Below are 27,992 nucleotides of genomic sequence, written 5' to 3' on the forward strand. Positions count from 1 at the left end.
GAGGGGATTTTATGGTTTAAATCACAGACACCTAGGAGGAGATGGCAGGATGAAGCAGCAGCTTTCTGTATCTTCACACTTTCTCACAAAGTCAAAAATATCCCCACCTTTTTTACTTAAATATTGCTGAATGTCATTTTGAGTGTGGCTGATGGCAAAACTGTATCAGGCAGTTGGTCTAGCAGGATGCAGGCAATCATGCTGTCTCACAGACACTGCTGCACCAGGGCTGGGCTCAGCTGTGGTGCAGACTCTGGCCCTGAGCAGCCAAGGGCTTGTCCCTCAGCCCTCCCGGCACACTCTGTGGGGTATGCAAAGCCCTGCCATCCCTTTGGCCTCAGAAGGAATCATCTCTCTCTGTGTGCTACATACCTGACACTCGTGGGGTTTTTCTCCTGTGTGTACCAGATAGTGCTTCTGGAGGTGGGCCAGCTGCGTGAAGCCCTTATTGCAAGTCTGGCATTTAAATGGTCTCTCTCCGCTGTGTACTCTGAGGTGCACCTAGGGAGAGACAAAGCAATTAACAATTTGCAGTTTCCAGTACTACAACAAAAGTGTTTTCAGATGTTTCCTAAAGTCAGCGGAAGAGCCCCATTGCCAAAATACAATGTTATCTAGTTAATTAGGTGGCGTCAGTTTTAAAACACACAACCACGCTTTCTTGCTGGGGGATGCTGTATTAAGCCCAGACACATAAACAGCCTAACAAACAAGGGAGGCCTGACCCTACTTTTCCTCGAAAATCTACAGGGAGAAATCTGAGCCTTCAAAGAAGGCTCCTGTCTTATTCTCCACTGCCTACCTTCAGATTGGAGAGCTGACCAAAGGTCTTGGAGCAAACATTGCATTCGTACTTGATCTTCCCATTCTGCTTCTTCAGTGGATATGGGAGGGTTTTGTAACCGGTCACATTCCTCTTACTTTTAATGAGATTCATGGCTTCTTCACCGCCGGTGGCAGCCAACACCACTGAGGTAGGTTTAGGTTGCATTATGTGTTCTGAACTGGCTGCTGTCCCAGCGGTGGGGGACCCGCTGGTAGGGCTGCATGGCTTGTCCTTCATGCTGGCAGCAGCGCCCGTGATAGAGAAGGCACTGTTGGGTGCTGGTATGAGGAAGTCTCTCGGATGATCAGGCTGCAGCAATCGACGGCCTCCTTCACTGGGCAATGAACTGGGGAGTGTGGTGGGGTTCAGCATGTGGTGGGAAAGGCTGCCTCCACTGAGAAGGTTGCCATAAAGAGGATACATCCTTGGGAACAGGTTGAAATTGTTGATGCCATTGATATTGTTCAAAGCGCTCAGGTTATTACAGCTCATATTGAATGGAGGTAACAGGAATTTGGGGTAATGGGGGTTATAGGACGGCAGAAAGGCAGGTGAGAGGTGGCCAGGTGGTGCATATCCAGGGTAAGACCCCAATCCTTCTGAGCCATACGATCCATTCAAGTAAGAGTATGGCTCTCTGTGCTCTTGGGAAGTTGGTGCTAGAGGAGAAACTGTGACCCCCGGACTACTGTGAGGGCTTGAACTTTTTAAACTTTGGTCTGGGCTGCTCCTCCCAGAAGGACTTGGTGTAGTAGATGCCTGGATGGGCGAGTGAGTAATGTAGCTGGGTCTGTCCATGCCATATGCTAAGGAAGCTTTCAGATAGTCTTCTGGAATGTGAGGTCGGATTGGGTAGACAACTCGAGGGAAGAAACACCTCTCTGGGCTATAGTTCTTACGTAAATCATCCAAGTCTTTTTCTGGAGTAACTGGTGAAATGTTGGTCTGAAAGAAGTCTTTTCCTTTCGGAGGATTGGATTCCATTTTCAGGATTTCTTTCACACTGTGCTCCTTCTTTGGGATGCTTTTCTGATAAAGCTCATCTTTATCAGCACTGTGCTGCTTTGGATTAATGTGGGTTTGTGCTGAAATACAAAGACAAAGTAATGATTATTTAGATATGCCACTGGCATTCTCTCTTTTCAAAACAAAATCTAACTCCTACAATTTTAGTGGGAAGGAAGGGCTACTCTCAGAGATGACCAATCATTTAACTTGCCAGGAAAATAATTTTTGTGTGAAGAAATGCCTGCTGGCATTAAGTGTTAGCAAAAACCATTGTTAATTTAAGGGATACCAACCAGTACATACAGATCTGGATTATGATGCATTTGCAGAGTGCCAGTTTCCACTCTGCAAACTGATTTCACCTTTCTTTCCCCTTAATTTGACTAGCTTTGCTGCTGAATGTCTCTTTAAGCTGTATTTCTAAAAAATGTGCTAACGAGTGTTTGTTCACAATACAGGTTTAACAGAAGGACTTTGCAGAACACAAGCTCCCAGAAATGTTCCTCAGTAAAATAACAAGGCATGACAAATCGGGTTTTGCCAAACCGCAGCAGTCACTTCACCAGCCAGTTCAATTACTTACAGTACCAAAAAAACCATGGCTGGCTAGGATGAAAGCCTTCTTCAAAGAGAAGGTATTCTCCATCAGTAAACAGATCATTACTCATTAAATATACTGCTTAGGAACATCTACAACAAAGCACACTATTTACTGCAGATTTCTGTGGCATTCAGTCTATGCAAAACTCCTCTGCTTACAGCTGTACTTTATAAAAAAAATGCTGAAGCAAAGCAAAAGAAAGTAAGACTGGTTGGCTCCAGTTTAAGTTGAAATGTGCTTAAAAAAAAAAGGAAAAAGAAATATGTATTTAGAAGGAAATAGAAGCTAGCATCCATCCATCTCAGTTCAGTACATACTCTATTTATTTGTATTCAAAGACCTCGCTATCTGGACATAATACAATCTTAACAGCACACTGAAAGATGTCTTCAGTAGAAAAACAAGTCTGCCTTTATCTTTGTTACATAATCTGGATTCCTTGTAAGATATTTTATTATAGGGGGAAAAACTACAGGAAGGTTTCATAATCATGGTTAGTTAGTGCAAGGCTTTCCATCAGGAGGTACAAGCCAACACCACAAAAACATCACAGTCCTTTAGAAACATTTTTGCTTCCATGACTGACTGTTCTTATTTCACTATCTGAGGTGAGAAACAGTTATTTCTGATTTTTGGAGGATTGTCTGAACCCAGTGAGGAACATGAGAACAAGCAATGACCACGCCACTTTCAACACAGATTCTTTGCTTCACTATTCACTACCCTGATGGAGTCTATCATTGGGCAACATTACCCTATAAGGCAAAGAAGCCATTTATTAAATGCATCCAAGAAAACAGCTGCTTTCAAAGCATGCTCCTACTTACAGCAACCCACTTTACAGTAGCATCCTTTTTGAAATGGCATTAGAATAGTAGCAAGCAAATTTAGTTTGAGATTTGTGAGTAGATTGTGTATTTTTAAGCTGCAATGAAATGCAATTGAACACAGCTAAGTTCAAGTGAAATATTTATGATAAAACTTAAAAGTGTTGTCCAGCAAGCATGTGCACACGTAAGTGCACAGACAGCTTCCCAATTACTTCTCTTGGTGTCTAAAGTTTAATGCAGAGCTGTATCAAAAATAAAGTAATAGCATGCTGTCTGGCTTTAAAAACCATCTACTTTCTTTTGTCATTTTGTCTGTACTCCTGGACTAGAAACTCATTTTCTAAATGTCAACCAGATTTTTGGGCATAGCATGGAGGTCCTACTAGGTTTAAGAAGCTCCGCAATGGCACTGTGGATAATATTATCTGCATCTTCTTATCAGCTGCCTTTCACCACAGCAGTGTCTCAAAGAAAACATTCCTGGTGACACTATCAGCATCGGGAAGTATCAAGACCAGGCAGTATTGAAAGCTGGGCGAGGGGTGGGAAGAGAGACTTGTGAAGCCCTGCAGCAGGAAAAATAAATAAATACCACCTTATCAGGCCCATATCAGTTTCTCAGTGGGGTCTGTCAAGCAGGAAGTTCAAATTGACACTTTTCTCTTTTAAAGAAAAAACCCAGGGGGAGGGGAAGAGGAAGGAGAAACGCTGGTGGTGCTGGAAAAGTGATAGAGAAACTGGGGCCACTTCAGCTGGAGGAATAGCTCCCACAGTCACAAGGTTAAACACGAGGGTGGGGATGTACGTGCCTTACACGCAGGAGCAAGCCCAGGAGTAACAGAAAGGAAGCTCAGGCAGAGATCGTAACTTTCTTTGTGCAAGAACCCCATGCTCTCTCGACTGACTAAACATAATTGCTCTTTTCTTCCCTTCTGAATTTTCCCAGTAAAGCCCTCGTTCCTACTCATTTCCATGTGTAGACAGAAGTTGTGATATTTAGAAAATACTTTTCAAGTCTAACTGTGACAGGTCTCTTTAGTTTGTAAGCTATCTTTGGTCCATAAATCCCCTCTTGGCTTTTTCCCTTATTACCTGAGCACAAGGGACACTTGGGAACACCACAGAGATCAAAACATAAACAAGTGTGTCAGCACTGTGTAAAATAAGAGAAGGTAATGTCGGGGGCCAAGGAGAGGTTCTTAAGTTTTATACCGAAGGTGGATTTAAACCAGGGCTGAAACTGATTGAGAGGTTTACAACCTTTCTTGTTGCTCTTAAAGGAGCCCTACTTCAAAGTTAAAGAGATTTTTTTTGAACTTGTGATTTTAAATTTAAGTTCTTACCAATCAGAGTGTCTCCCTCTCACTCTTGAAATGCATTTCTTCCCCCCACCATATACACACACATCACACACACACACTAAATATAGGCACATACTCTTCCAAGATCTGTCTAGTTTCTGTGGTCAGAGAGACACACAGAAAAAAGATTCATGACAAAACAAGAATGGTACAGCTGCATTTTTAAGTTACTGATCTGGGGAGGTGGAATTAAAAAAAAAAAAAAAACCCCTCCAGACGTGCCTCTTGAAGAGCCTGATCCACTTCTGAGGTCAACAGATTATTTGCTCAGATCTGAGATTAGTGAGTGCGTGCAAGAGGAAAAGGGACAAAACTCCTGTTATTTTTAAGTATTAATAAAACTTGAGTGGAGGAGCTGCCTGAAGTCACTCCAATGTGGGTGTTCCAGCTACAGACTGCTGCAGAGCTATATCCTTTACTCTCAGTTCTTGTGCCCTGAGCTTGTAGCCTGAGAAAGATTTCACATAACAATGATCTGTTTTTTTCTAAAAACTTGAAAAACGGTTGTAGGCAGACAGTAATTTCAACAGTAATTTCAGGAATGAGATGGTACTGAACACTTCGAGTGGTGGAGGTTAATTATGCCGATTCACATTTTCGATCTAAATTAAGCACCTCTTTTGCTAGTAGAAAGAGAACCTCGAAGTTGTGAAGCGGGCAAAACAAAGACTGTTTCCACTCAAAATGAGAATGGAGACCAACATTTAGAAGTACATAATTTGATCATCTGTTTTCTAAATGTGTCCACAGCAGTGTGACATGCCTTTGAAAACTTTTGCTCAGAGGTCCTTCAGGGAACCTTCAAATAATTCTCAATATTAAGTCAGCTTCAGCTCCCAAATTCTGGTCTTGTGAAGACAACCTTTCATATCATTTAAAAATCATTTTCCTGAGCCCTTTTGAACATTCCAGGAGGCATTTTTTTAAGCAAGTGCAGATGTTTCCTCTCAACCCAAACAGAAAAGCTTCAAAACCAGAAAGTGAAACTGCCCATAAACAAAAGGGAAAGCGAGCGACAGGGCTGAGCTAATGGCCAGCATGGCAGGGCCAGCAGGAAGAAGAGAAGAATAAATTGCATTTAAGAAAAAAGTATTAAAAAGTTAACCTTCACAGAACCGGAAACATTTAAAATAATGCCTCATTAAACCTGTTAATGAAACAAAAAGATTGCCAAATATTTTTGCCGAATATGCAAATTGTCTTCCCCCAACTTGAACTTTTTTTCTGAAGCTTGACCAAAAGATGTCACCTGCCCGTACTTGACAGAGGAGACAAACATGACATGAGCAGCAGGAAGTTGCATCATATGATTGCAATATACGAACATTATTATCAAGTAGTCATGTCCTGAGTCAATGCAATTGTTTGGATTTTGTTGGGTTTTTGTTGTTTAGTTTTGTTTTTTTAAACTGTTACCCTCTCCACCCCTCCATCCCAAAATAATCCTCCCATGTTCAGGTAAGAATGAAATTCTGAACTACGCAGAGCCACCAAATCAAATTTCCTCAGTCTTTGCTTAATAAAATATCACAGACTAAAAGACAATCTGAAAGAGCAGTTGAATGAGGTTAAGCACATTTAACAAATTACTGAAAACTTATTTTCAGTAAAATGCAGAAATCTTGTGCCACCATACTTAAAACTGTTTACTGGACAATGGCACCATCTGAAGGTGACATTTCAAATCCTGACAGAAAACATCAGGGACCTCAGAACAGGCAGGAAGGAGAAGGGGATGGTTTGAAGTGACACTGAGTTCCCAGTGCTGGGATGATGTAGAGTTTTGCCTCTACCACTATTGTGCAACTCCTTGCAGGCACTTTGACATCCATTCGAAGTTACGTAGCTCCACTCAGAGCTAATCATGGCCATGAAGGTAGGTGTGTGCTCTGCGTCTGAAGGACTGGGTCAAAGGCCCCAATTCAGGAAAACACAGAGGACAGGGTTAAACCCACAACTAAGTACATGCCTAATTGCTGTCTTGCATCTGGATGCTTTCCTTCTGCGGCACAAATGAACTAATGCTGGGGAAGTTACCTTTAATTTGAAAGTTTGCTGTTACAGAGGCAAGTAGATGTTACATGTGGGCGTGTAAATACATTTATGCTCTAAAGTGGTAGTTCTCTCATTTTTGAGGCCACTAATTACAGGAAATAAAGCCAGAGAAATTCCCTGATACATTTTTCCCCGGAGGCCCATCCTGCTCTGGTGCTTAAAGAGGAACTGAGGTGCTGAACTCCAAGGCTGTGATCCCCAAACCCTTGAGGCACTTAAAGCAGCTGCCTGTATTTTAAGCTGGCAAGACTGGAAGGTCTCTGTAGGTGTGTGTCCCAGGTGGCCTCTCCTGTGGTGGGCTGGGCAACCAGCCAAGGTACTCTTCCAAAGCCTCCTACGGGCACTAGTGCTCACTGCACACCCAAGACACGGTGAAGGGAGAGATTTGGGTGCAACACACCACAGCCACTGGCTGCCTCACACTCACACCAGCATGTATGCCATGGGAGGAGGCCCTGACTTCAGCCTGCTTCTCAGGACCTGGACCCCAATTTTCCCTCCCTCTTCTTCAGAGGGCGCAAAAACCAACAGCCATGAGCTGGGACAGGTGGTGATGCTCACCTACTCATCTGAGGCAAGCCATGCCACTTTAAACACCAAATTATTAGCAATCCATTTGGCTGGAGAGGACTTTCCTGACTTCCTAGCAGGTGGGGGAGACCCCTCAAGCAAGACTGTGTTAAGATGATTTGATGGGCCAACACCCCACATCTGTAGCAGGTGCAGGGTGCCAGCAAACTGGGGACAAACCCTCTGTACTTTACACATGGATGAATGCAGTGCCCAGGTACCTTGGCCAGGCTTTGTGACAGAGAGAGAGGCTGGAGAGGCAGCATGAGGTCTCTAATTTTAGATTTAACTAGTGGCCTGGGAGGAAGGAGCAGAAGAAAACTAAATAGTGCTGGCATTTACAGTAAGCTCATCTGGTTCCAGTACTAATGCTGGAAAAACCACGCCTTCTTGCACCACTGCTACAGGGACTTTGGCAAATCTTTGGGAGACTTCTGGATTTTTTTCCACACTTTTCAAAAGGCTAACTTTAGAAAACCTCAACCCTTACGGTACCTATAGGGTTTCTGGCCCAACTGCAGGCTGTAGGCCTCAATGTGTCAGTTACAAGAATGAGGGGAAAAGAAAAAAAACATATGAGAAGTTTTTCTCATTTTCTGAACTGCTATTTTCTTTAGGTGGAAGGAGCTAACGTAAAATTTCTAAACGGTTTAAACGTAATTATCTTTAAAAAGAAGAATGCCTATTTCAAACTCAGCATCTGGAAATACTGCAAATGTTAAGGCTGAACTACAAAAATTGTGGTTCCCATTCCTTTAAATCCTTGTATTGAGCCTACTGCTTTTACTAAAATCAGTTATTCTGTAGTGTTCAGACACCCCTAGTTTTGACCTCATTAAGAGTAACTAAAGTAAGAATCACTTTGCAAATACATTCATTGCTACTTCTGCAAGGAAGCCTAAGGTGGCAGCAGATGCAGGAAACAGATCCTGCATTTGTGTATCCTCCTAGCTATTGGCCAAATGTGCATGACTAGATCTTCGTAAACTCCTCATCCACCAGAACCCTAGATGCTGCTGTCTCATGTCACCTGCAGGCCCCACTGAGAAGTCAACAGTTCACTGTATCAGGAAATAAAACTGCACAGAGAGTGGTGAAATGGCATATGTGCAAAGATGACAGAAACAGTGAGATAATTTCTGAATAGAGAATACAGCTGCTTAAGACATTCCGTCCCTCTCTTCCCTCTGCTGTTAAGAGACAAGAAGTTATCTCCTATTAATTTGTAAGGACAGACAAAAAACTAGTGAAAGGACGACATCCACAGAGGACAGATGTACTTTTGATTAATCTGAATGTGTGATATCATTTTTATGATACAGGATGACATTTTAGCTCTAATGATCCCCAAAGTAACACTGATATTTTATAACCCACCCCTTGTTGCCAAATAACCGTAAATAGTCCTTTCTATGTAAAAAAAGAGAAAAAAAGGTCTTGCTTGCAGTTTTCCCTTCAAGTTTCAGTGTAGTCACTGGCAGAAGGACAAAAAAATGCTCTGCTCTGTCTTGGAGCAGCAGCAGGAGGGGAAGCAGCCCAAGAGTCCACTGAAAAGTCAGCAAGAATCTTTCCTTCTCTAGGAGGCACTCTGGGTGAGGTGTCAGGCAGTGATTAAGCGAGAAGTAAAGCACCAATGCTGGAAATCATAAGAAACCACAGAGGAATACATGAACTCCTGGAAACACCTCTTCCATCTGCTACCAGTGCTATTATTTTTTAACAGAAAATGAAAGCTGCAATATAAAGCCAAGAAATAGGGACAAAGTACACAGAGCTTAAAACACAAGTAACCAGATGAGAAGACCACAGGAGGTTTGCTCCCGTAAGGTAAGTGTAGATGTAAGGCTCAAAGTGCACTATGCAGTAAACATGTATTTTGTCAGACACCTAGACAGAGTCATGGCACATTGCCACTTCCTGGTACAGGGAGGGCAGCCCTTCGGGAGCATGACTGGACAGCTTTTAGTATATGTTATCAAAGCAGACTTTTGCTCAACACACTGTGAGATCTGAAATTGGAAAGTCTGAGAGGGAACCAAGAGCTATGGTTAGGAAGACAGAGGTCAGGTTGTCTGTCCAGAATTTCATCAGATGAGACTCAGATTGTAAACAAGCAACTGCTCAGATTTTATAATCTCTTTACATTTCAACAGGCACATTTCAACTCATTCTCTTGTATTGGGTTTTTTAATTCCCCTTTTCCACTCCAAGCTACCTCCAATGACACAACAGATGATGCAGCTGTATAATTATACAACTTATTATTAGAATGTACAGGCAGAAGAGACATTACTAGCATTCCTTGTTTATACTGTAATCCACTTACTGAGGTTCATCATTGTCAGCTCTCTGGAGGAGGGGTAGTGCAGCCTCTCTGCAAAGTCTCGGCAATACCACACAAGCAGCTCTTGGTTGGCAGGGATGGGCTTGATGGTATAGAAGTAGATGTTCATTCCATTCTGACAAGCAGCCAAGTTCTGCTCCTGAACAGAGTAGCCAGGGTTTACATAACGCATCCAGTTGCTCTTGTCCTCGTTAAATCCATCAATGAAGTGGTGAAGTTCACCACTTGAATAGATCTGGAATAGAGAGGAAGTGCTTATGAATATATACATATTTATATATAGGCACAATATGCAGCATGTATGTACAGAGTCCAAGGGGAAAAAAGATAAGCTGCATTTTTTTTTTTTTAATGAGCAGATCCTACTGAAGCAAGAGTCCAAGCCGTGTTCCTGCCCTTCCAACTACAACAAGGTATTCAAAGACAAGTCCACAGTCACCTTTTCCATTTCATCTTAGCCTGTGTCTCGGTTAGCTTGGGAAAACAAGACTCAAAATCTGAAATGCAGAGTACTCCCTGTACTGTGTGTGTACAGTCTACCTTAGAGTCCTTTTCCTGGTGCTCTGATCAACAAGTGGGTGATGCTGATGACTGCAGGTCTGAGTGCATGCTTGCATTAATGCTTTGAGTCACCTGTGTATAAGACTGACTGACTGTGCTACGTCAGAGTCCTTCTCGCCTCTTTCTATGGCCTCTGTACTTGCAGTTTCCTACCACCTCCACCCAAAGGCTTAAACTATGCAAACATTCTCCACCTCCCAGAGTCCTAAAGCAACACTTGCTCATAGTTGAACTGTAACCCTTTTGTAGGAGGGCTGGGTGAGGCAAAGATGAAATTCACCTGCCCTAACTGAAGGAAGACCTAGAGAGGGGTTAGCCCATGAGAAGTCACTCTTCCTACCAAGGGACATGTTCTGACTTGTCTGCAGAGGGGCAAGAAAACATGACTCTGAAAACTGCACAGCAGTTTCGGGAGAAAGAAGTTCCCATCACTAACAGAAGCTACTGTTTCTTGAAATTGTAATAATAAGATAATTATTGAAAAAAAAAATCAAGAGAAATATAGAAAACATATTTGTTAAAAACACACTGCTTACTCTCACGGGGAACTAGCTCTGTGCTGGATGAAATAGGGCTCCTGGCTTTCTCAAAACAGATGACAAAGCAAAAGCCAGACCTTGAAGTGGGAGCAGCTTGCACCAGCAACAACCTCCCTGAGCAGGAAATGCCTTTCCAAAGGGGAGACAGAGCTTATCTCAGGGGGAAAACACCCCTCAGGGTGTTCCTACCCGTGTGCCCACACCAGTTTCTCGCACCTCCCTGGCTGGGCAGCGCCCCCCGGCCGGGACCCTCCTGTGCTGCCTGGAGCCGGGCGGGCAGGGAGAGGCCAGGCGGGCTGGCCCTTTAACGCGGGCCGTAAACACCAGAATCACTTTCTTTAAGAGTAACTTCCTGTAAACTGAGAAGGGGGAAATACATGTGGCCTCATCAAAGCAGCTTGCGAGAGATTTTGCGGTGTGTTTGTTATGAGAAAATGGAAGGGAGCCGGGCGAGTTGTGCTTCATCAAGAGGAGCCTTCGGGTTTCTCTGCTCACCCCGGCTCGCAAACTTCCAGGAACGCGGGGCTCTGGCGCTTGACGCCTGCCACCACTTCCCAAACCAGCCCTCCACCGCTCCCACGTCAGGGCCACGGCTCCGACTCCCCGGCAGAGGCACCCACCAGGCTCCCACCTATTCTGGGGAAGGCGCGACCAGATGTGCTGAGTCACGGCGCGGTTCCCAGAAATGACGCGGGCCGGCGGCCTCGCTCCCCTGCGCGGGCAGGGCGCAGGCAGCGTCCCCGGGCGCCGAGCAGATGTTCCCGCTCCTGCCAGCGAGCCCAGGATGCCTTTAATAACATGTGGGAAGTTATCTCCCACAATTTCCTTTGCATATGCAAGCCTGTGTCAGACCCCTAGGAAGGAATTAATTTTCAGTGCAGCGGTCTGTCTTGAATGAATCAAGAGATTATAACAGGGAATTTAATGATGCTTAGATGGCTCCTTGGATATTATTTCTGAGGATCCCTCTGCATTAAGGCTTAAAATCATATCATGAGAATGATGTCATCTTTCTCACTGCAATGTAGGCATGAAGTCCTGCAAGATGGCTAGCAGCCCCTCTTCCCTGGGTCTGCTGTCTTATGAACAACTGGTGGGGCAGGGCTAGCACACTGGTCTCTTCCTATACTGGACACAAGCACCCAAAAATTTCAGCCAAAAGAAACATTTTGTGGCCTCGTTATTGTGAAAACAGTTGCCTGCTCTGTAAAAACGCTCATGCAAACAACTGCCTGTGCAATGCTGTATTACATTGTACAAAGATGATTTGAGAAAACCAAAATGATTCAATTAGGTAGGAAGAAAGGGGAATGCTGGTGCATGCCCTGGGTTTCACCTGGATGTGAGGCTGGAATATTACTAAGGCAGGCAGACACCTGAGCACAGAGGCTTGGACACAGTCCCAAATCCACGGATTTAGACACAACCTACATGGCTAGAAGGCAGCAAAACAAATCCATGGAATGAGATGGGGCTGAAGGAATGTTCTCTAACAATTAATAATGGGGCTATAAGGAAAATGAGCATTATGTCAACTGATAAACTGGAAGCATATTCCCCAGCACAGACTGCCCAAGCCAAAGCCTATTGGCTGCTGCTCCCTTCCATCTTACACTATGGATTACAGATTAGGCACCACCTCTGGTGTTTGTCTCTTTTCCTTTTCCTAAGATCCATGAGCTGCTCTTTTAACAATTCTGAGGAGGACTATAAAAAAATCATGGCTTGAATGAAGACTACCACCACTGTGTTATAGCAGCTCTGTATGAGACACAGGAAAAAATGTCACATAATTCCAGAGAGGAAGTTTATGCAGCACTTTCACAGCTTCTTCATAGTGGGGAAAATCAATGATATAATACTTGCATAAATTAAAGTGACTTTCCGCTGTGAAAATAATGCAAAATAACCTGCCCTTACAGCAAGCAGCAGGATGATTTCTTTACAGAATCACACACTGATACATTTTGGAAGACAGAGCCAGAAAGGGCTGTGCGTCTCCATTGCTCTCTCCAACCACACAATCCCTACATCCAAGACAGCCAGGCTTTTACTCAGCTTAATTCACCCACTGGCCCTGTTTGTGCCTGGCCACATACAGAGGTCGTCCCCTGCATCACACAGCAGGAAGTGACCCAGCTTCTCAGCCGTACTCATTTAGTGATCTGCTTACTGCAACAACGTGGTGCTGTTTTTTCCTGCTTACCCGCCAAAAGTATTTTCTGTTCGCATTCTTGGGAACTGTATCACTGGTATAGATCTCTCCTACCAGGGGTCCGAAGCGTGTTCCTTTTGGGATGTACTCTTTGCTTATAACTCCAGTGACCTACAAGAAGAGCAGCACAGGATCAGTCCACTGCCAGTAGAAAATGAGAAGTCTTCCTCTTCTCCCCTGTTCCCCAAATGTAACGAGGTAAAGCAAACAATGCAAGAAATTTTTTTTGACAAGTCAGCAAAACAGAAACAAATAAATTAACAACCTTGTTGGTTACAATACGGCCAGCTTTGTTAGGTAGTAGCATTTTACCAAGACATATGCAAGCCAATGGTGAATACTACCTTAAAAATGTGCTTTGTGGAAATACATTTACAAGAAGAAAGAGTAGGCAAAATGTACAGAGACTGTCAAATATCTTCAGAAGTTATTTTTTCTATCAAAGGCAACCCCCAAAAGTCTAGTTCCAGCAAACAAAAATATGCAATATCTATCAATCACTTCAGTGCTGCACAGCTTGCTTTTCTAATAAGCTAGGAACTGGAATGACTGCTCCTCCAGATCAAAATGAAACCACCCTCCACCCCCCTCCATTTGCTGCTGTATACCCGCCCTGATAGCTAAAAGGAGAACACAAAAAAAAAAAAAAAAAAGACAACCTAGAGTTCTCTTTCCAGCATACAGTGGTATATAAAACAGAATATGAAATGGCTCTGGGACATGTACTCACAGGTCACCTTCTCGTACAAAAAGGAATCATCAGTTCTGGTAACATATATCAAGTGGGTTTGGTCAAAAAAAGGTGTAAGGGTTTTGAAGAAAATGCTCCACTATGCTAGGTCTAAGAAATGTACTCTAGTTGTTCAGCTTCCTTCTTGACAGTAATTATACCAAAAAAAGTCACTGACCACAAATCAGGAAGCAATTCATCATTATTCAGAAGAACGTGCCTTGGAGTAACCCTTTGCAAAACACTGCTGAGTTATTGGTTTTGTCTCTCTGTTTCTCACCAATCTTCTTAAATTTAATGTATCCAAACAATGTTAGAAAACCAAAAATTTTGTAAACCAAAAACCCCAAGCCTTTGGAAGATTGATCCTGCTGCTCAGATAGTGGAAAAAAAAGAAGGTAAAAAGCGCACTCATTTGGAATTATAACCAAATCTCATGGCAAAATGTATTAAACATATCCCCTTCACACATCTTGCCACTTGTCTTTTTGCTCTCCAGGATTTCAGAACAAGACAGGAACAGCAGAAGTAGTTGAGGAAGATGGAGAGCTGGGATTACTGCTGTCTGTACCCCACAAGGAATCAAAGTCCTTAACAAAGCAGATTAGCACTCATCAGACCCTACAGATAGCTCACTTCAGTGAGCTTTTCTATTTCTTTTAACAGGCCTTCTCAGCAAAGGGTGGTAAAAACCCTGGACTGTATGTAGACAGCACTTCACAAATCATCTAAGCCTTCTGATTTTCTTATGCTACATTTTTTTACACTGTATGACCCTTAATGTATAAGTGAGAGGCAAACAGAGAAATCCTTGCCTATGTACTGGTCAAGATTAAAAATCCCAGTAAAGAATGAACACCTAGCATAGCTTCATGTTAAATGTCAAAATAAAGGGGACAAATAACAGCCATGGATCCAAGGAATCACCTGGAAACAGATTGCTGGGTGTACATGGTGGCTGTTTGTACTCGTTTGCATTTCAACATGTGCTTCAGCACACTACAAAGAAAAAATTAAAACATCAACATGAGAGGTAGTTAAATGCTCCATTGATCTGTGCATCTGGACTAAAGAGAGAGAGAAGAGGGACTTCCAGAAATTTTCCTACACCTACCATATGCTGAAACAAGCTCAGTGGCTCAGTTTTATTTTTGTCTCACTTGTACATGTCTCATAGAGAGCTGAAAAAGGCAGATGTTCTTCTCATTTTCCCTATATATCTTCATTTACATCCATCTGCCCTCTCAAGAAAAGTTCACAACCCAGCTACAAGCACACCCTACCAGTTTTACTGTATGATAGCTTGAGATTTTTCATGGTTTTAAAAATATCATGGCCTTAATTTAATGAAATTCTTAGAATCTCTAGAAATCACTCCTTGAACTAGTCAACTTGAAACAGTCTATGACACAACAGATACTTTTTGATATCCACCTTACAGAGAGCATTTGTGTTCAGCTGTGCCAGGGGAGAAGCAAAGACGATGTCTCATCCTGTACCCATCAGAATTTGGCAGAAGAGGTTCTGCACATCTGTGTGTGCCAACACTGAAGTTTTGCTAAACCAGACTATAAAGCTATCCAGATGACTTTTAACTGACGGTGGCTTTCTGGTCAGTAATTCTCGGCCGCTGCTGTTCCCTCACAAGCTCAGCTGCTGAGGTCGATGCGAGGCACCCTCCAGGAGAAGGGTGCCAGCGGTGCCAAGGCAGCCTGGCTCTAGGCAGCCGGCAGCCCCCCGCCGCAGCCAAAAGGAGCTCCTGCCCCGCTCGCACCTTAGGGGAGGCGGCTTAAGAAGAGGCCAGGAAGCAGAGAGCTGCCGAGTGCGGGCAAGCAGGACAGCGGCGCAGCTCCGGGTCCGGAGCCGGGGGTGAGCCGCCCGCGGGCTACCGGAGGGCTGTGCCGGAGCGACACTTCGGAGCTCTGTCCGCCAGGTGTCCTCCAGCGCTGCGCTGCGCTCCGCTCGGCGGGGAGCCCACGCCGGGAGGCGCGGGGAGCCCGGCGAGGGCGCGCTCCCCCAAAGCGGAGCCCGTCTGCCGCCGCCGCCCGGCGCTGCCTGCGGAGCCCGGCCCTCGCCTCACGGCAGCCCCGCGCTGCTTCCCCCGCCAGCTCCTCTCCACGGGCGCTTACCCCTTCTCCCTTCAAAGCTCCCAGCCCTCCGCCGCGTCCCTCCTCTCAGCAGAGCGGCATTTCCAGCAGGAAGGTGCAGCCCGCGTCAGCCCTGCCCGAGCGGGGCTGGCGGCGAGCGGCGCCCGGGCGGGGACAGCGCGGCGGCCGGCGGGGCGGGCGGGCCCGGCGGGGGGAGCCCGGGGCCGGCGGCGGCCCTGGAACTGACCAGGGTCCTAATGCAGCAACGGGGGCCGGGCACGCCTGGGGCCCGCCTGGCCCGGGCAGCACATCCCGGCCTGCCCGCGGCCCCCGGACATCGGGCGGATGCGCTTCGGTCCCAAGTCTGATCTGAGACGGCGCTTTGGAAGATCAACGCTCCCGCATCTTTGTTTGGGGAGAGGGCGCTGAAGTAAACAACGACTCCTGCTAATTCTGCAAGGGCAGGGTATTTTGCAGTGGGACCACTAAGCTGCTTAAAAAATCCAAAATACCGAACAAACTCTTACTGGCTTCATTAAAAGAGCAGCATTCGCCACACACAAATAGGGAGGGCCATCATGTGTCCTGGAATAACACTGATTTTAATTTTTTTTAACTACTCGTTCTATAGCTACGTATTTTTTACTCCTTTGTTCAGTGACCAGCTTTCTAAAAGTGATGCCACCAAATAGAATGCTTTCAGATGGCTTCATCGGTGGTCATATCAGAAATAAATACAAGAAACAGGGGAGAGCAAGTGTCTGAGGTCAGTGAAGCACAGTTCATAACAGCTCAAAATCACTGCTTTCACCAAAATCACTGATTCAGGCTCTGTCTCTAAGAAATGGCCTTATCAGAGATATGCAACAGTAATGGGTGGTTAGCCGAGATATGTTTTCTCCTGTCAAACTTCACAGACCGGGATGAGACACTAGCAGTATTCCGGACAGCGAAGTAACTGTCACTTTATATGAAGAAGGGCTGTTTGGGATTTAAGTACCGAGACTAAAGGGAAGATTATTGAAAGAAAATGTTTTACAATGTCTGCATGAAGAGATCATTCACATATGGCCTTCTAGAGCATGAACCCGACATCACATTTCATCATTTTTTCACAACTGCCAAAACTGGAGGAAAGGATAAATAATTCACGCATAGAAAAAAATAAATGACTTCAAGTAAATCTAACAGCCTAAAATATTATGAGCAGTAGTAATTCATTTTTTAAAATGCTGACACATTGTGTGAACTCACAACAAAAAATGTGTTCTTCAGAAAAGTCCCTGATCAAGATCCAAGAATAAACAAAAGTATGATGACGTGTCATGGGCTCCCTTGCAAATTGCATAAACCTTTAAAGAGGAGCTCCACAAAGTATGCAAGGAAAAGATACAGAAAAATCCTCCCCAAACAGCAGCGGCTGTACTTCCTCCCTCCTAAGCAGGCACGCAGTACTTTTCCTGCTCTAGCCAGAGATATAATACTAATCGTGACAGTGCTAGGATCTCATGATCTAATCATGACAGTATTAACATTTCACAAGCGATATATTATGTATGTTTTTTTGGCAATAAACTGACTCAGCATTTAAAACTCTCAACCAGATGAAGCCACAGCTCTCCCCAAAGTTAACAATGAAGACAGCTCACATCTGAAACCTACTGGCAAACACACACGCACGCATACATCCCCCGAAGTCTTGCCTCATCATTTTGCAAGTGAAAAAAACCCACCCTACTGAACTGTCAGGACTCCAGTGGTTTTCCATGAGGTCAAAACCAGAATCAGGCTCCCTCACTGGCCCACAAACATCAACATGCAAAAGCAACACATGCACCCAGTCCTGACCCCACTAAACAAAATCAATCTTGGAAGGGAGACAGAAAAAAAAAATACAGTGTTTCACATCAGAAACTGCTAGAACACAAGTGGATTATGCCACTTACAACTACTTCACCCTGTGGGTGAGTAGCAAATGAGAGACCTGTCCATACATTCACTCGAGAATAGCCTTCACAGAAGGTGTGTAAAAGAGCACATCATATGGGCCCTTTCTTCCAGAGCTACCTTAAAGATAGTCAGGGTTCAAAAGCTCCTATTGCTCCTTAGGGTAGGTGCAATTCAGCACGAATGAAAGACCGGGGGGAGCTTTGGAGAACAAAAGGAGGATGTCCTATATTCAGACTCCTACTAGCAGGGAGCTGCACGGGTCACAATTTACAAGAAAGAACCAGCAATCTTTCAACAACTTCTCTCTCCCCCCACCTCTTAGACAGAGATAGCAGCAATCCTCCTGATTCACTGACCTGAGCTAGGGGAAAAGGAAATTACACCTTGGGGTTTCCAAACACAGTGCTGGGAATTTTGAAAGCTCTTTGGATGTCTCCAGCCGCAGCAGCAGGACTCAACAGGGGCAGAGAGAGCAAGCAGCCTCAGCAGCCAATCAGTCATCAGCCAGCCACCGAGGACTGACTCGAGATGTCACACTGCAAGCTCATCCTTCAACCAAGAAATCCTCCTGTATCCCGTGGCAGAGTCACAGCTTTTATTTCCCTCTTCATGCCAAACTAAGACCTATCTAACAATGCAATAACACAAAGGTTTTACACTTTTTTTCTGGAGCACAACCTTTTTTCTGCCAAAGTTCTGCAGGGCAGGGCAGATGGGAAGAGTGATTTTAAGCAGAATTTAGCTTTCACCTCTTACCAAACCTACTTGTGCACTCTATTAGGCACTGCCAAGCTAAATTCCACTGTGTCAACACCCTTCAGTTGGGGGTCTGGCCCTATTTCTGAACGCAGGATTAAACAGTACCTGCTCTGGAAGGAAATATTTGATAGGCATGGATGAGTGTACCTCTTCTTTTCAGCTCTGTGGTCAGTATGTTTAGCCAAAGCAGAAGCACAGGTAATAGTTGCTATACCACAAGTCTCAGCACAAGGAGAAATGAAGGGTTGTCCCCTGGGTTGTTACGCTACCGAACATCACACCTAGCTATAATAGCTACTCTATATGAAGGAGTAAACACAAAACCAAATTGCTCATCCAGGCTCATTTCTTTCCAGCCCTTCTGAAACAACAACAAAGAATGTACCCACTCCAGGGACAAGGATAGGACAGACTCGCACGTCTAGCTACCGGTGAAGATACTGTCCCAGATAAACAAAAGTTAATTTAAGCTATGGCCACCCTTCTGTCAAGCTTGCTACAGTTCTGCCATTACTTCCTTAACTGACATGCCAGATTTTTTAAGAATTTAGGAAGTCGGGAATACAACAAGCTCACGAAAAGAATAAAGCAATTTCATAACTACAGGAAAAACAAAAAGAAATAATTAAACACATTTCCAGGAATTTTTTTTCCCCTTTACTTTTTTAAAGCTATTTATTGGACAACCGAGGCACTTTAATCTCTGAGCCAGAGGCAATGAATGGTCCTGGCAAACAGCAGCCTAGAAATTGGCACGAAGAACTACCCCACAGTTTAAATATGCTTATTCAGATGCTGTTCAAATTGTGTGAAAATTTAACTGTTTGCGAATTGGTACAGAACCAGTTTCAGGGATAGGTTGGCTGCGATTTTCTGTGAAAATATTACACAACAGATGACCAGCACACAGTTTCTTAAAGGAGTTATTAGGGTCCCATATTAAAAGCCAGCGGGCAGCATTTGTTGTTGTTGGTAGGGTGTGTGTGTGTATGCTAAAGAATCAAAGACAGGGTGAGCACACACTTTCCAAAGCGCCGTGATTTGGCTTGTCTGACTCCAACCTTCCCCAGAGCACTGCCGCTTACCTCTTTGCAGTTAGATGCATATTTGAAAGTCAAGTTCCTTGGCAAGGAAGCCTCTGCCTGAGTTAGGGTGCCTCCATCGGCACTGGGATCCAGCGGGTGATCATTTACAATATATGTGCACTTCTCTTCAAAATCAGCCTCTGTCCACAGAGTCATGTCAGCATCCTCCATGTCCATTTTCATTGTCCACTCTCTCCCTTTCACCAGATTCTTGAAACTCACAGCGTCCGAGCTACACTGTGTAGGAGCCTGGAAAAAAAGAAAACAGCCTTTAATCCTCATTGTCCTTCAGTGTTGTGGTTTCCGTTGATACAGTGTGACTAATACAGTAGTCTGTGACACTTTAAAAGCGTATGCAGGATAGTTGGTACAGTTGAGTAATAGCCAAAAAGCAGTGTAAACGAAGCTGCTCTGACTGAAGCAGCGCCTTAAAATACCAGCCTCGGTAGTAATGAGGGAACAAAAACAAAGAGGAGAAAATCCCTAGGCTGACAACCACTTTACCTTTTTCAGACCCTTTCCTTAATGCTTCAGAGAGAAAAGAATATTCCGTGCTGAAGAAAATGTGGGGTCATGGCCGCGAGACCACTTAGTCGCCTGTGGAAAAGCTGCCTCAAAAGTGTCACACAAACAAGGAGAGGAAGAGGAAAGGAACTGCTGTCTGCGTCTGAATGAAGCTAAAAATGGAAAGCGCATGTTGGAAGAGCGGAACCCAGCCTTGCCTCTTCCAAATGGGGAAGCCTGAACTTTCCCACCGGCTTTCAACACACAAACAACTTTCAAAACAACCTGGCCCCCCCGCCTCCTCCTGACGTCCCCTTATCCTTTGGCATGGAAGGCTGAGAAAGCCGACATCCTGCCAGCATCACTGTAGCAGCAGCAGCCCTGCACAAAGCACTGGAACATGTTCTTGGCGGTCAAACCAGAAAAGGAGCAGGGGAAATAAATAACATAAATAATTTTAAAGAAGTTATTATATCCCTTTTGATTTTTATGGTACCTCCTAGAATTACTATCTCAAAGTAGTAGATACAAGCCTAGCAGGACAGTTTCAGCAAGTCCTTCATCCCCTCTGTCTGTTCAGGACAGAAGCACTGTTATCAAACCTATCTTAGAACAGGTATTAGGGTCGGGCTCTTTCCATAAGGTTCATGAGGAACCAAAATGTGAGCCTACGCCGGTAGCTGGGAATGACGCTCAACCCGGCGTAAAATCCTTTCATTTTTCCTTTTTGGATCCGCAGCTACTATGAAATTCACACCCCTCCTCCGGGAAAAACGAAACACGAAGACTGAAAGCGCACAATCTTCCGAGAAAGAGGTTAAGGGCTGACTGACTGTGGGTTCGGGGGACACCCCCAGCGCCCCCCCGGGACCGGCCCTCCCGGGAGGCACAGCCGAGCCGCCCGAAGAGGCTGCGGCGGGGGTCGCGGCAATCAATACACAATACACAGCCCCCCCGCGACCGCCGCCGTCTCGGGACCAGCCCCGCGCCCCGTCCTGACCGCGGTCGAGGCGAGCAGCGCGACAGCGCCGGACCCTCGGCGTTGAAGGGAGACAGAGGACGAACAGCGAAACTCGGGCGGCGGGTGGCGGTGTGACAGCTGCGCGGCGGAGCGGAAGGGTTAATGCCGATCAGAGGAGCGCTCCCGATCCGGGAGAAGCGACGAGGAAACTTTTGCTCCGTCCCGCGGGCGCCGGGGCGGGCGAGAAGCAGGAGCCGGAGAGGCGGAGACGGGGGTGAAAGAGGGGACGGCATCGCGCTCCTTACCGGGGCAGAGTCCGCGCGCGTTTCCACACCGAAGCCCACCGGCGGCGGCAAACCTGGCTCATCTCTACAGAGTAAACATTTCTCCTTCCTTCCAGCGGCCGGGTCCCCGGGAGACTGACTCACACCTCCAGCCGCCGCTCCCCTCCCGCTCCTCCCTCCCCCGGCTGTCACAGGTGCTGCTGCTCTTGCCGCTGGGGAACGCTGGGGGGCCGCCTGCCACAGCCGCGCGCTCCGCTCGCCCCGGCCCGCCCGCCGCTCGCCCGCCCGCCCGCCCGCGCTCACGCACCGGCCCCTCCCTCCCTCCGCCGGCCCCTCTCACAGCGCGGGAGGTGGGCCCTACCTGCGGACCCTGCCCCGCCCAGCCCACCCGCGTTGGGCTTTTTTACATCACTGTTATTATTTTATTTTTTTTTCCCCGCTCCCTTTCGGCCCCGCGCGTCAGCTGGGAGAGCCGCAGCGCTGCCCCGCCGCCTGGATCTGCCGGGTGGGCGGGCACCGCGGCGCTTCGCGGAGAGCGCACCTGAGGCAGCTTTTACTAGAAATCTGTTTTCCGTGCTATTTTTAAACTCCGGAGTTCAATACGTGCCCGCTTTCGTTCTTCCGCAGTTTGACTTGATAGAGCTTTACAAAAATACCAACTAGAATTATTCCCAAGTTCCAGAATATTGATTAAAACTCGATTCAAAGCGCTTGCTCCCGAACCTCAACAATCACAGCAGTGACAAATTTGGGAGTTTCAGAGTTTTGATTTTTTTATCCCTTTCACGAGTCTCTTTCTAATCAGTGCCTGTAAAATGAACTGGGAAAAACATTTCTGTTTCTTCCCTTAAACAAAACCTTCCCCTTTTCCCTTGGTAACAGCAGGGAAGCTCACAGCAGCAGGATCCGGCACGCAGCGTTTCCAAACCCGATGCCCCTTTCGCAGCGCGGTAAGGAAACGAGCACGGATCTTGCAAGGGGCAAGATGTGAGCACCCATCCAGGAACACACTGCTGATGGAAGGAGGATTGGTAGAGCAATCAGCAGATCCCGGCACCCAATTTTTTTTCCTCCGACCCAAGTCAGCATGCTGGCTGAAGGAAGGACATCCTGTGATGATGGCATACAATGTCCTGTTTGTTTATTATTAAGAGCATTCCTGCTTCTCATTACAAAACAACCAGATGCCTTACTTCCTTCAGTGGTCCTGTCTCTTCAGCGAGGCGTCCTCGGGCTCAGAGGAACGGTGATGCGCAATTCCATTTATAGCCATCCACAGCCCAGAACAAATGCTAGCTGCTTCACTGTGAGGCAACTCTACTACTTTTCCTTCTTCTCACACGTCTGCAAGCATATTTCTCCTCAATTCCCTGGCACTTTACGTGGCAGCTAGTTTCACATTCTTCTTCTAAACATACATGCACTTATATTTTAGGGTGATCTCAGTGTTATGTATTTCTTCACAGGAAAAAGGGAGAAAGCGGGTGGGGGGGAAGCAGGTTTATGCAATCGGGTGCCTGTCTGTCTCTCTGACAGACATACACAAACCCCTTTCCCTTAACCTGCTCCTCCTCCCACTGATAAAAAGACGTGTGGAAAGGATTACTTGCCATTTTCGGCCTGCGATGCTGAGAATAGCATATCTGTGTAAAGACCTTCCGTATGCGCTAACGCAGGACAGCTCGTGGCAGCAGACCTAAGTAGGGCAACTGCTCGCAAGTGAGTGTCCTGGCTGAACTGCCACCACAGTGTAATTCCACAAGAGAGGTGGCCCGAGCACTGGGGCAGAAGGATATAAATGTAATTGGATATACCCTGTAAAACTGAGGCACATCCAAAATGAGGTCTAGGAAGGCTCTGAAGTAGGAAGAACCATTCATTAAAGGAGAGAAATCCGGCCTACTTGATTGGGTTAATTAACTGATGCTGAGTCACACTGCATAGAACAGAAAAACAATGTAGTCATACTGAAGGTGATTATTTTACCGAAAAATAGTCTCACTCTGAGAGGCAGCTGTTTCAGAGCTTTTCACTTCCCTGTTAGCTTGAAAGAAAAACAAAAAAGGGGAGGAGGGGGGGACAAGAAGAAAGGGTTGATGTGTTTCCTTCAGGGACTGATCTTCTTAATGTGAAAGAGAGCAGGAAAAAAGGCAAATCTGCTTTTCAAGGAACTGAGAATGCTTTTTTTGGGCTGGAAAACAAGAGGAAGCAGAGATTAGATCAGATCACATCAGATGAAGTGAAATATTCATCAGGAGGATGCCAATATCCCAGGTCAGTGTGGTTCTATCCCTGGAGCCTGGGGAGGTGAGCACAGCCTATGAAGCCTATAGACTTCAAATAGCTCTGTGGCACGCTCTGAGGCTATCCCAAAATTAGCTCCAGGTGCCTCAGTGAAGCTGAGCCCAGAACTACCTTAGTGCAAGAGAAGGGGTTTTGCTGATGTGCAGATCCACCCTAACAGTGCCTGATCTGGAATAAAACTAAGTTTATCAAGAAAAAGAGACAGAAACAAATTGTTAAGAATGTGTACTAAAGTAAGAATCACAAAGGAAACTATGCCATTAAAGAAATATATAGACTGACCTTCTGACCTTCCTCCTTAAGTGAGAAACATAAAAAGATGCCGTGTTCAACCAGAAGTTTTCTGCTCTTTTATAGAAATCGTTTGTACCAGTAGCTGCTATTGTCTGGAATGTGCAATCTCAAAATGTTGTTCATTTCAGAAAGAACATTTTTAGTCATATTTTAATTTTTTCCTTCTCGCTCATAGAAAACCTCAATCACTGTATTAATCAGCATTTCTCAGGCAGCTCTCTCTGCAGCAGCTTTCAGCCTGGCAACAAATCATGAATGGCCGTAACAGCTCTGATCTCAGAAATCCCCATCCATTTCCTTTGATGCTATCACCACTTCAGCTCAACAACAAGCCTGCTCAACTCAGCTGCCACTGCTGCTGTTCTCCCTGCGCCTGCTGTAATTGTAAGGGGAAGAAGGAGGGAAGAGAGCTGGCTCTAATAGATGAAATTTCTTTAAAAAGTTGGAGGGCAGATAAAATGCACACAAGAGATTAAAGGAGAATCTCATTTTCACATCCTCCCCTTCCCCAAACAAGGTCAGTGGCAGATTGACCACATCAAGAGTAACTACCAGACCCACCCCCATTTCCCACTTCCTGCATGTAGGCATCCTTGTGCTGGTAAACATTTGGGGACCAGTTGTGGTCATTACTTGGAGAAGGTACATGATGTAGTTGCACGACTGTGCATCTTTTAAAAGCCAATTGAGAAATCAAACTCCTAGAAGAGCTTGCTTTCAAGTTCTGATATGCACTCATGTTTTGGGGCCACGTTTTTGAAAACATGGCTGCTGTCAGATTCAAGGGAAAGAGAGAGCCCCAGCACACTTCAGTGACTTTGCAACAGGAAAAGTTACAGCCCTCTTCTCACAGACTGGCCTGACCTTTGCAAAACACTGCCTATGGGCTTCAGATATGATCTCAGAGGCTTTGTATGCCCTAAACAACTTCAGCTGGTATTGCCTATAAGGAGAGAAATTAAAATTGCACTTGAATCTACAAGAAGGTTTTTGCAAGGGCATTTGGGGTGGTGTGTGCTATAGCCAGGAGGCTTTTGAATTAACACATGCAGCTTTCAGGGACTGCCTGTAATTACAGAGCACCCTGGTCATTGCCTCGTAGCACTTCCAAATGCCAAACGTTTTTTTTTGTCTCGGCTGTGCAATACCAAGAGCAGATCTTTTGGCTGCATTCTCAGCTACTGCCTAGTGCAAGCCTTAACATCACTTTTGGTTTCTGTTGATTTATCCTCTCGAGAAATTTTCCTTAAAAAGAGAAAAAAGGAGTCAAACTAAAATGCCATATCCCTTTTTGTTTCCCACTAGGCCTTATTAAAATACTGCTCAGATGATGTATGAATAAGCCAAAACAATTCTCCTCCAATGGAATAAAAACATTCTCACAGCGCACAGAAGTCAGAACTAAGCTTCAGCCTTTTCCTCTTGTTGAGGCTTGAGTTTGAGAAGATGGAGCTGAGGCTGTCAGGAGGGCAAGAAGGCTTTTTGAGAAGGTGGACCACAGGTTCTTGGCTACCATCAGCCTTCCCATCACACTTCTGAGCAGTGGTGGTCTTGGGAAAGGTAGGGATGGCAGTCAAGAGCCCATATAACAACACTTCTATTGTCTTTGCATGTTTCTACCAACACAAGTTCATCTGGACAAGAAAACCTGAGCACAAATTCAACCTTTCACATCCCAAACCTGGACTTTTGAATATTCTGTCCATTGTAACTGAGTCTAAAAAAGAATGAATGACAGACCTACCCATTCCAACTACTTTTCAACCTTACTGGTGACAAGAGGACTGTAAAAAGGGTGTGCTTTGGAAAATTCTCATTTAAAACAGGCTGATTTCCAGATTGTCACGGAGGAGGGATGGGATGGGATGGCATACATACATTAGAAGGCTCACTCCTGTGAATATTTCAGACATCAGCCCCATAACAAGCTTACAACAAGCTGCAATAATGAAGCCATCTGAAAATTAATTGTATTATTTCAACTTTCATGTCTCTTCCCAACTTGGCAGTCACGACACTTTTTAGGGTATTCTCTCCTCAACCAGCCTGGTAAGACACGGTGATAGGAACATTTGGGAAACTTCAGACTGTGCTCCTGCACAATTCGGTTGTCATGTCAGATACTCTCTGGGCTGCCCAATCTCCTGGAGCTGATGAACACAGCAGAAAGAGGGCAAGATCCATGGGTGGAACCACGCCACTTTTCTCAGACAAAGAGCTGGCCACAGAGCGCATTTCAAAACAGATTAACGAAAACAACAGCAACACACCATGACAAAGTGCATGTGGTGGAAATGAAAATATTTACCCACAGATTATCACAGATCCAGCAATGTGACTACCGTGCACTGAGGACCAAAGGATTCAAAATAGTGACTGTATGTTTAGAGCTGATTAGGGATCCTGGAAGGGTTGGGCTGAAGGACCACTTTTAAAGCTTCTAAGAGTACAGTTGTAATTTCTCCACCTCTCCTACCCCAGGGTGGTGAAATAACAGTCTTTTCATACCTGTGTGTTGGCTGGGGGAGGGAAGAATTCCTCTGCTATTAAACACAACTTCTCATTAAATAGTTGACACCTTATCCTTCTTAAAATGTTGTAATGTTTACTTTGCAAAACCCAGGAAAGCTTTTAAAATAAAGATAGCAGAGAGATTCTTAAGCCGGGTGTCCTTGCTTATCTGCTCTTTATCAACCAGCTATTGTTTCTGGAGGAGCTCGTTGGGGAAGGTGGAGCAAAGGGGGTTAATGTTCAATAGGTATCTATCAGTTCCCCTGGAGGAATAGCGCTGCTGACAGAAGAGCAACACTGGGCTCTCAGCTACTTCCTGCAAATGTGACAAACCAGAGAGGGGAAAAAAAATAAAAGACCAACAAACCGAGGGCTGCAGCTACTTTTTTTTTCTTTTTTTTTCTCCCTCTCCCAAAACAACTAGTTTTAAGAAATACATTGTCCTTAGGAGAGATAATCCCACAATAGAGAGTCCATTAGAGGTATTAAAGCATTGGCAGCGCCTGATCTACAAGAAGGGCTCTGTCCTGACAATAGACAATTAAAGCTGATAAATCTGCACTACTTGTTGCCGTTCTAATTCCCCGTAATTGTATGCTACTTGTCCCTGCCTCCTGCGTCCAGGGATGAAGCATGCTTCTTTAATCTCCAGAGTACCTGACCTAGTTCCTATGTGGTCTTTTCAGGACCTGTTTTCTTCCCATCTGGACTTCTTCCCTCCTACTCTCCTTTGCTGCTTCTCTGCCCTAAGCATTAAGAAGAGGTTACGATAGAGGGCACAGAAAACACCAGAGCACAGCACCCGGATCAATAATTCTGGAGCCCCAGACAATGCGCTAATCTGCAATAACAGCTAATCATGGTCAATTTGGCACACCAGTGATTAAACTGTACTTTTCATTAGGCTCAACAAGTAGAGCAGACGCACACTGACTATTCAAATGGCCCTATCAGTAAGAGCTGCCAAACTCATGTGCACTTCTGCATTTGTAGCTGCTGCATCACTAGACTTGCCAGACTAGGTGCTTTGTGGGGTTTACCTGTTTTCTTTTGACATTTTACGAACTGAGACTCTTAGCTGTGCTTTCTATAAAAAGCAAGCCTCTGTCTCATTCCACTGCCACAAGTTCTCTCACTTAAAGGGCTCAATGGGTGAAACTGTGATATGCAGGATGCTGAAAAATGATTATTGCAATTACATGTTCCCTCTTGGTCCTGACAAAATTCTTGGGTTTATTTTATGTCTCAAAGTTATTTGGTGGTTTTGTAAAAAAAAAAAAAAAACTTGAATAAATCTTGGAAGCCTGCTGGTGTTAGAGCAGAAGCATGAAAATATGCACACAGGATTGAGAAGATTTTTTAATTTTTGAAAGAAAATAAAAATTACCTTGGATCTATTTATTTTTCAAACTGAACTGTTCAGCCAACCACACAAAATATTTGGAGACTCAAGAAGGGTTTGGATGGTTTTTTTTCACCCCTGAACTTATGAACAAGCCACTCCTGTGTCCACCATAGAAAATCTACACAGTTATTACCCTTCACCTGTCATTTTCAAAGTGACCTTCCTGTCACCCTCATGGAACAATTTCTTCTCACAACAGTTTATTCTG

The 27,992-nt window shown here is 45.2% G+C and overlaps 1 protein-coding gene and 1 long non-coding RNA gene across 9 annotated transcripts in view; one reads left to right on the top strand and one right to left on the bottom strand.

Annotated features, from left to right (window-relative positions):
• PRDM1 (PR/SET domain 1) overlaps positions 1 to 27,992 on the bottom strand; it is a 102,015-nt gene that overhangs the window by 3,195 nt on the left and 70,828 nt on the right. For 4 of the 8 annotated variants that reach the window (XM_085056250.1, XM_085056252.1, XM_085056253.1 and 1 more), the window contains 5 exons: positions 19,522 to 19,770; positions 12,902 to 13,021; positions 9,578 to 9,830; positions 803 to 1,911; positions 373 to 501 (listed from right to left, as the gene is read on the bottom strand). In XM_085056250.1, coding sequence (XP_084912376.1) covers positions 373 to 501; positions 803 to 1,911; positions 9,578 to 9,830; positions 12,902 to 13,021; positions 19,522 to 19,704 — 1,794 coding nt within the window. In that variant the 5' untranslated portion in view covers positions 19,705 to 19,770. Of the gene's footprint in view, positions 1 to 372; positions 502 to 802; positions 1,912 to 9,577; positions 9,831 to 12,901; positions 13,022 to 15,769; positions 16,001 to 19,521; positions 19,985 to 20,025; positions 20,532 to 21,291; positions 21,462 to 27,992 lie in introns of those variants that run through there. The other 4 variants (XM_085056254.1, XM_085056251.1, XM_085056247.1 and 1 more) reach the window with 4 other exon arrangements.
• On the top strand, positions 21,227 to 26,735 carry LOC146439967 (uncharacterized). The gene is made up of 2 exons (XR_014850993.1): positions 21,227 to 21,362; positions 22,153 to 26,735. It is a non-coding gene; the product is annotated as an uncharacterized LOC146439967 (long non-coding RNA).

This window comes from Lichenostomus cassidix, chromosome 3, assembly GCF_008360975.1.
Source record: "Lichenostomus cassidix isolate B80296 chromosome 3, HeHo_3.0, whole genome shotgun sequence".
Classification (NCBI taxonomy): domain Eukaryota; kingdom Metazoa; phylum Chordata; class Aves; order Passeriformes; family Meliphagidae; genus Lichenostomus; species Lichenostomus cassidix.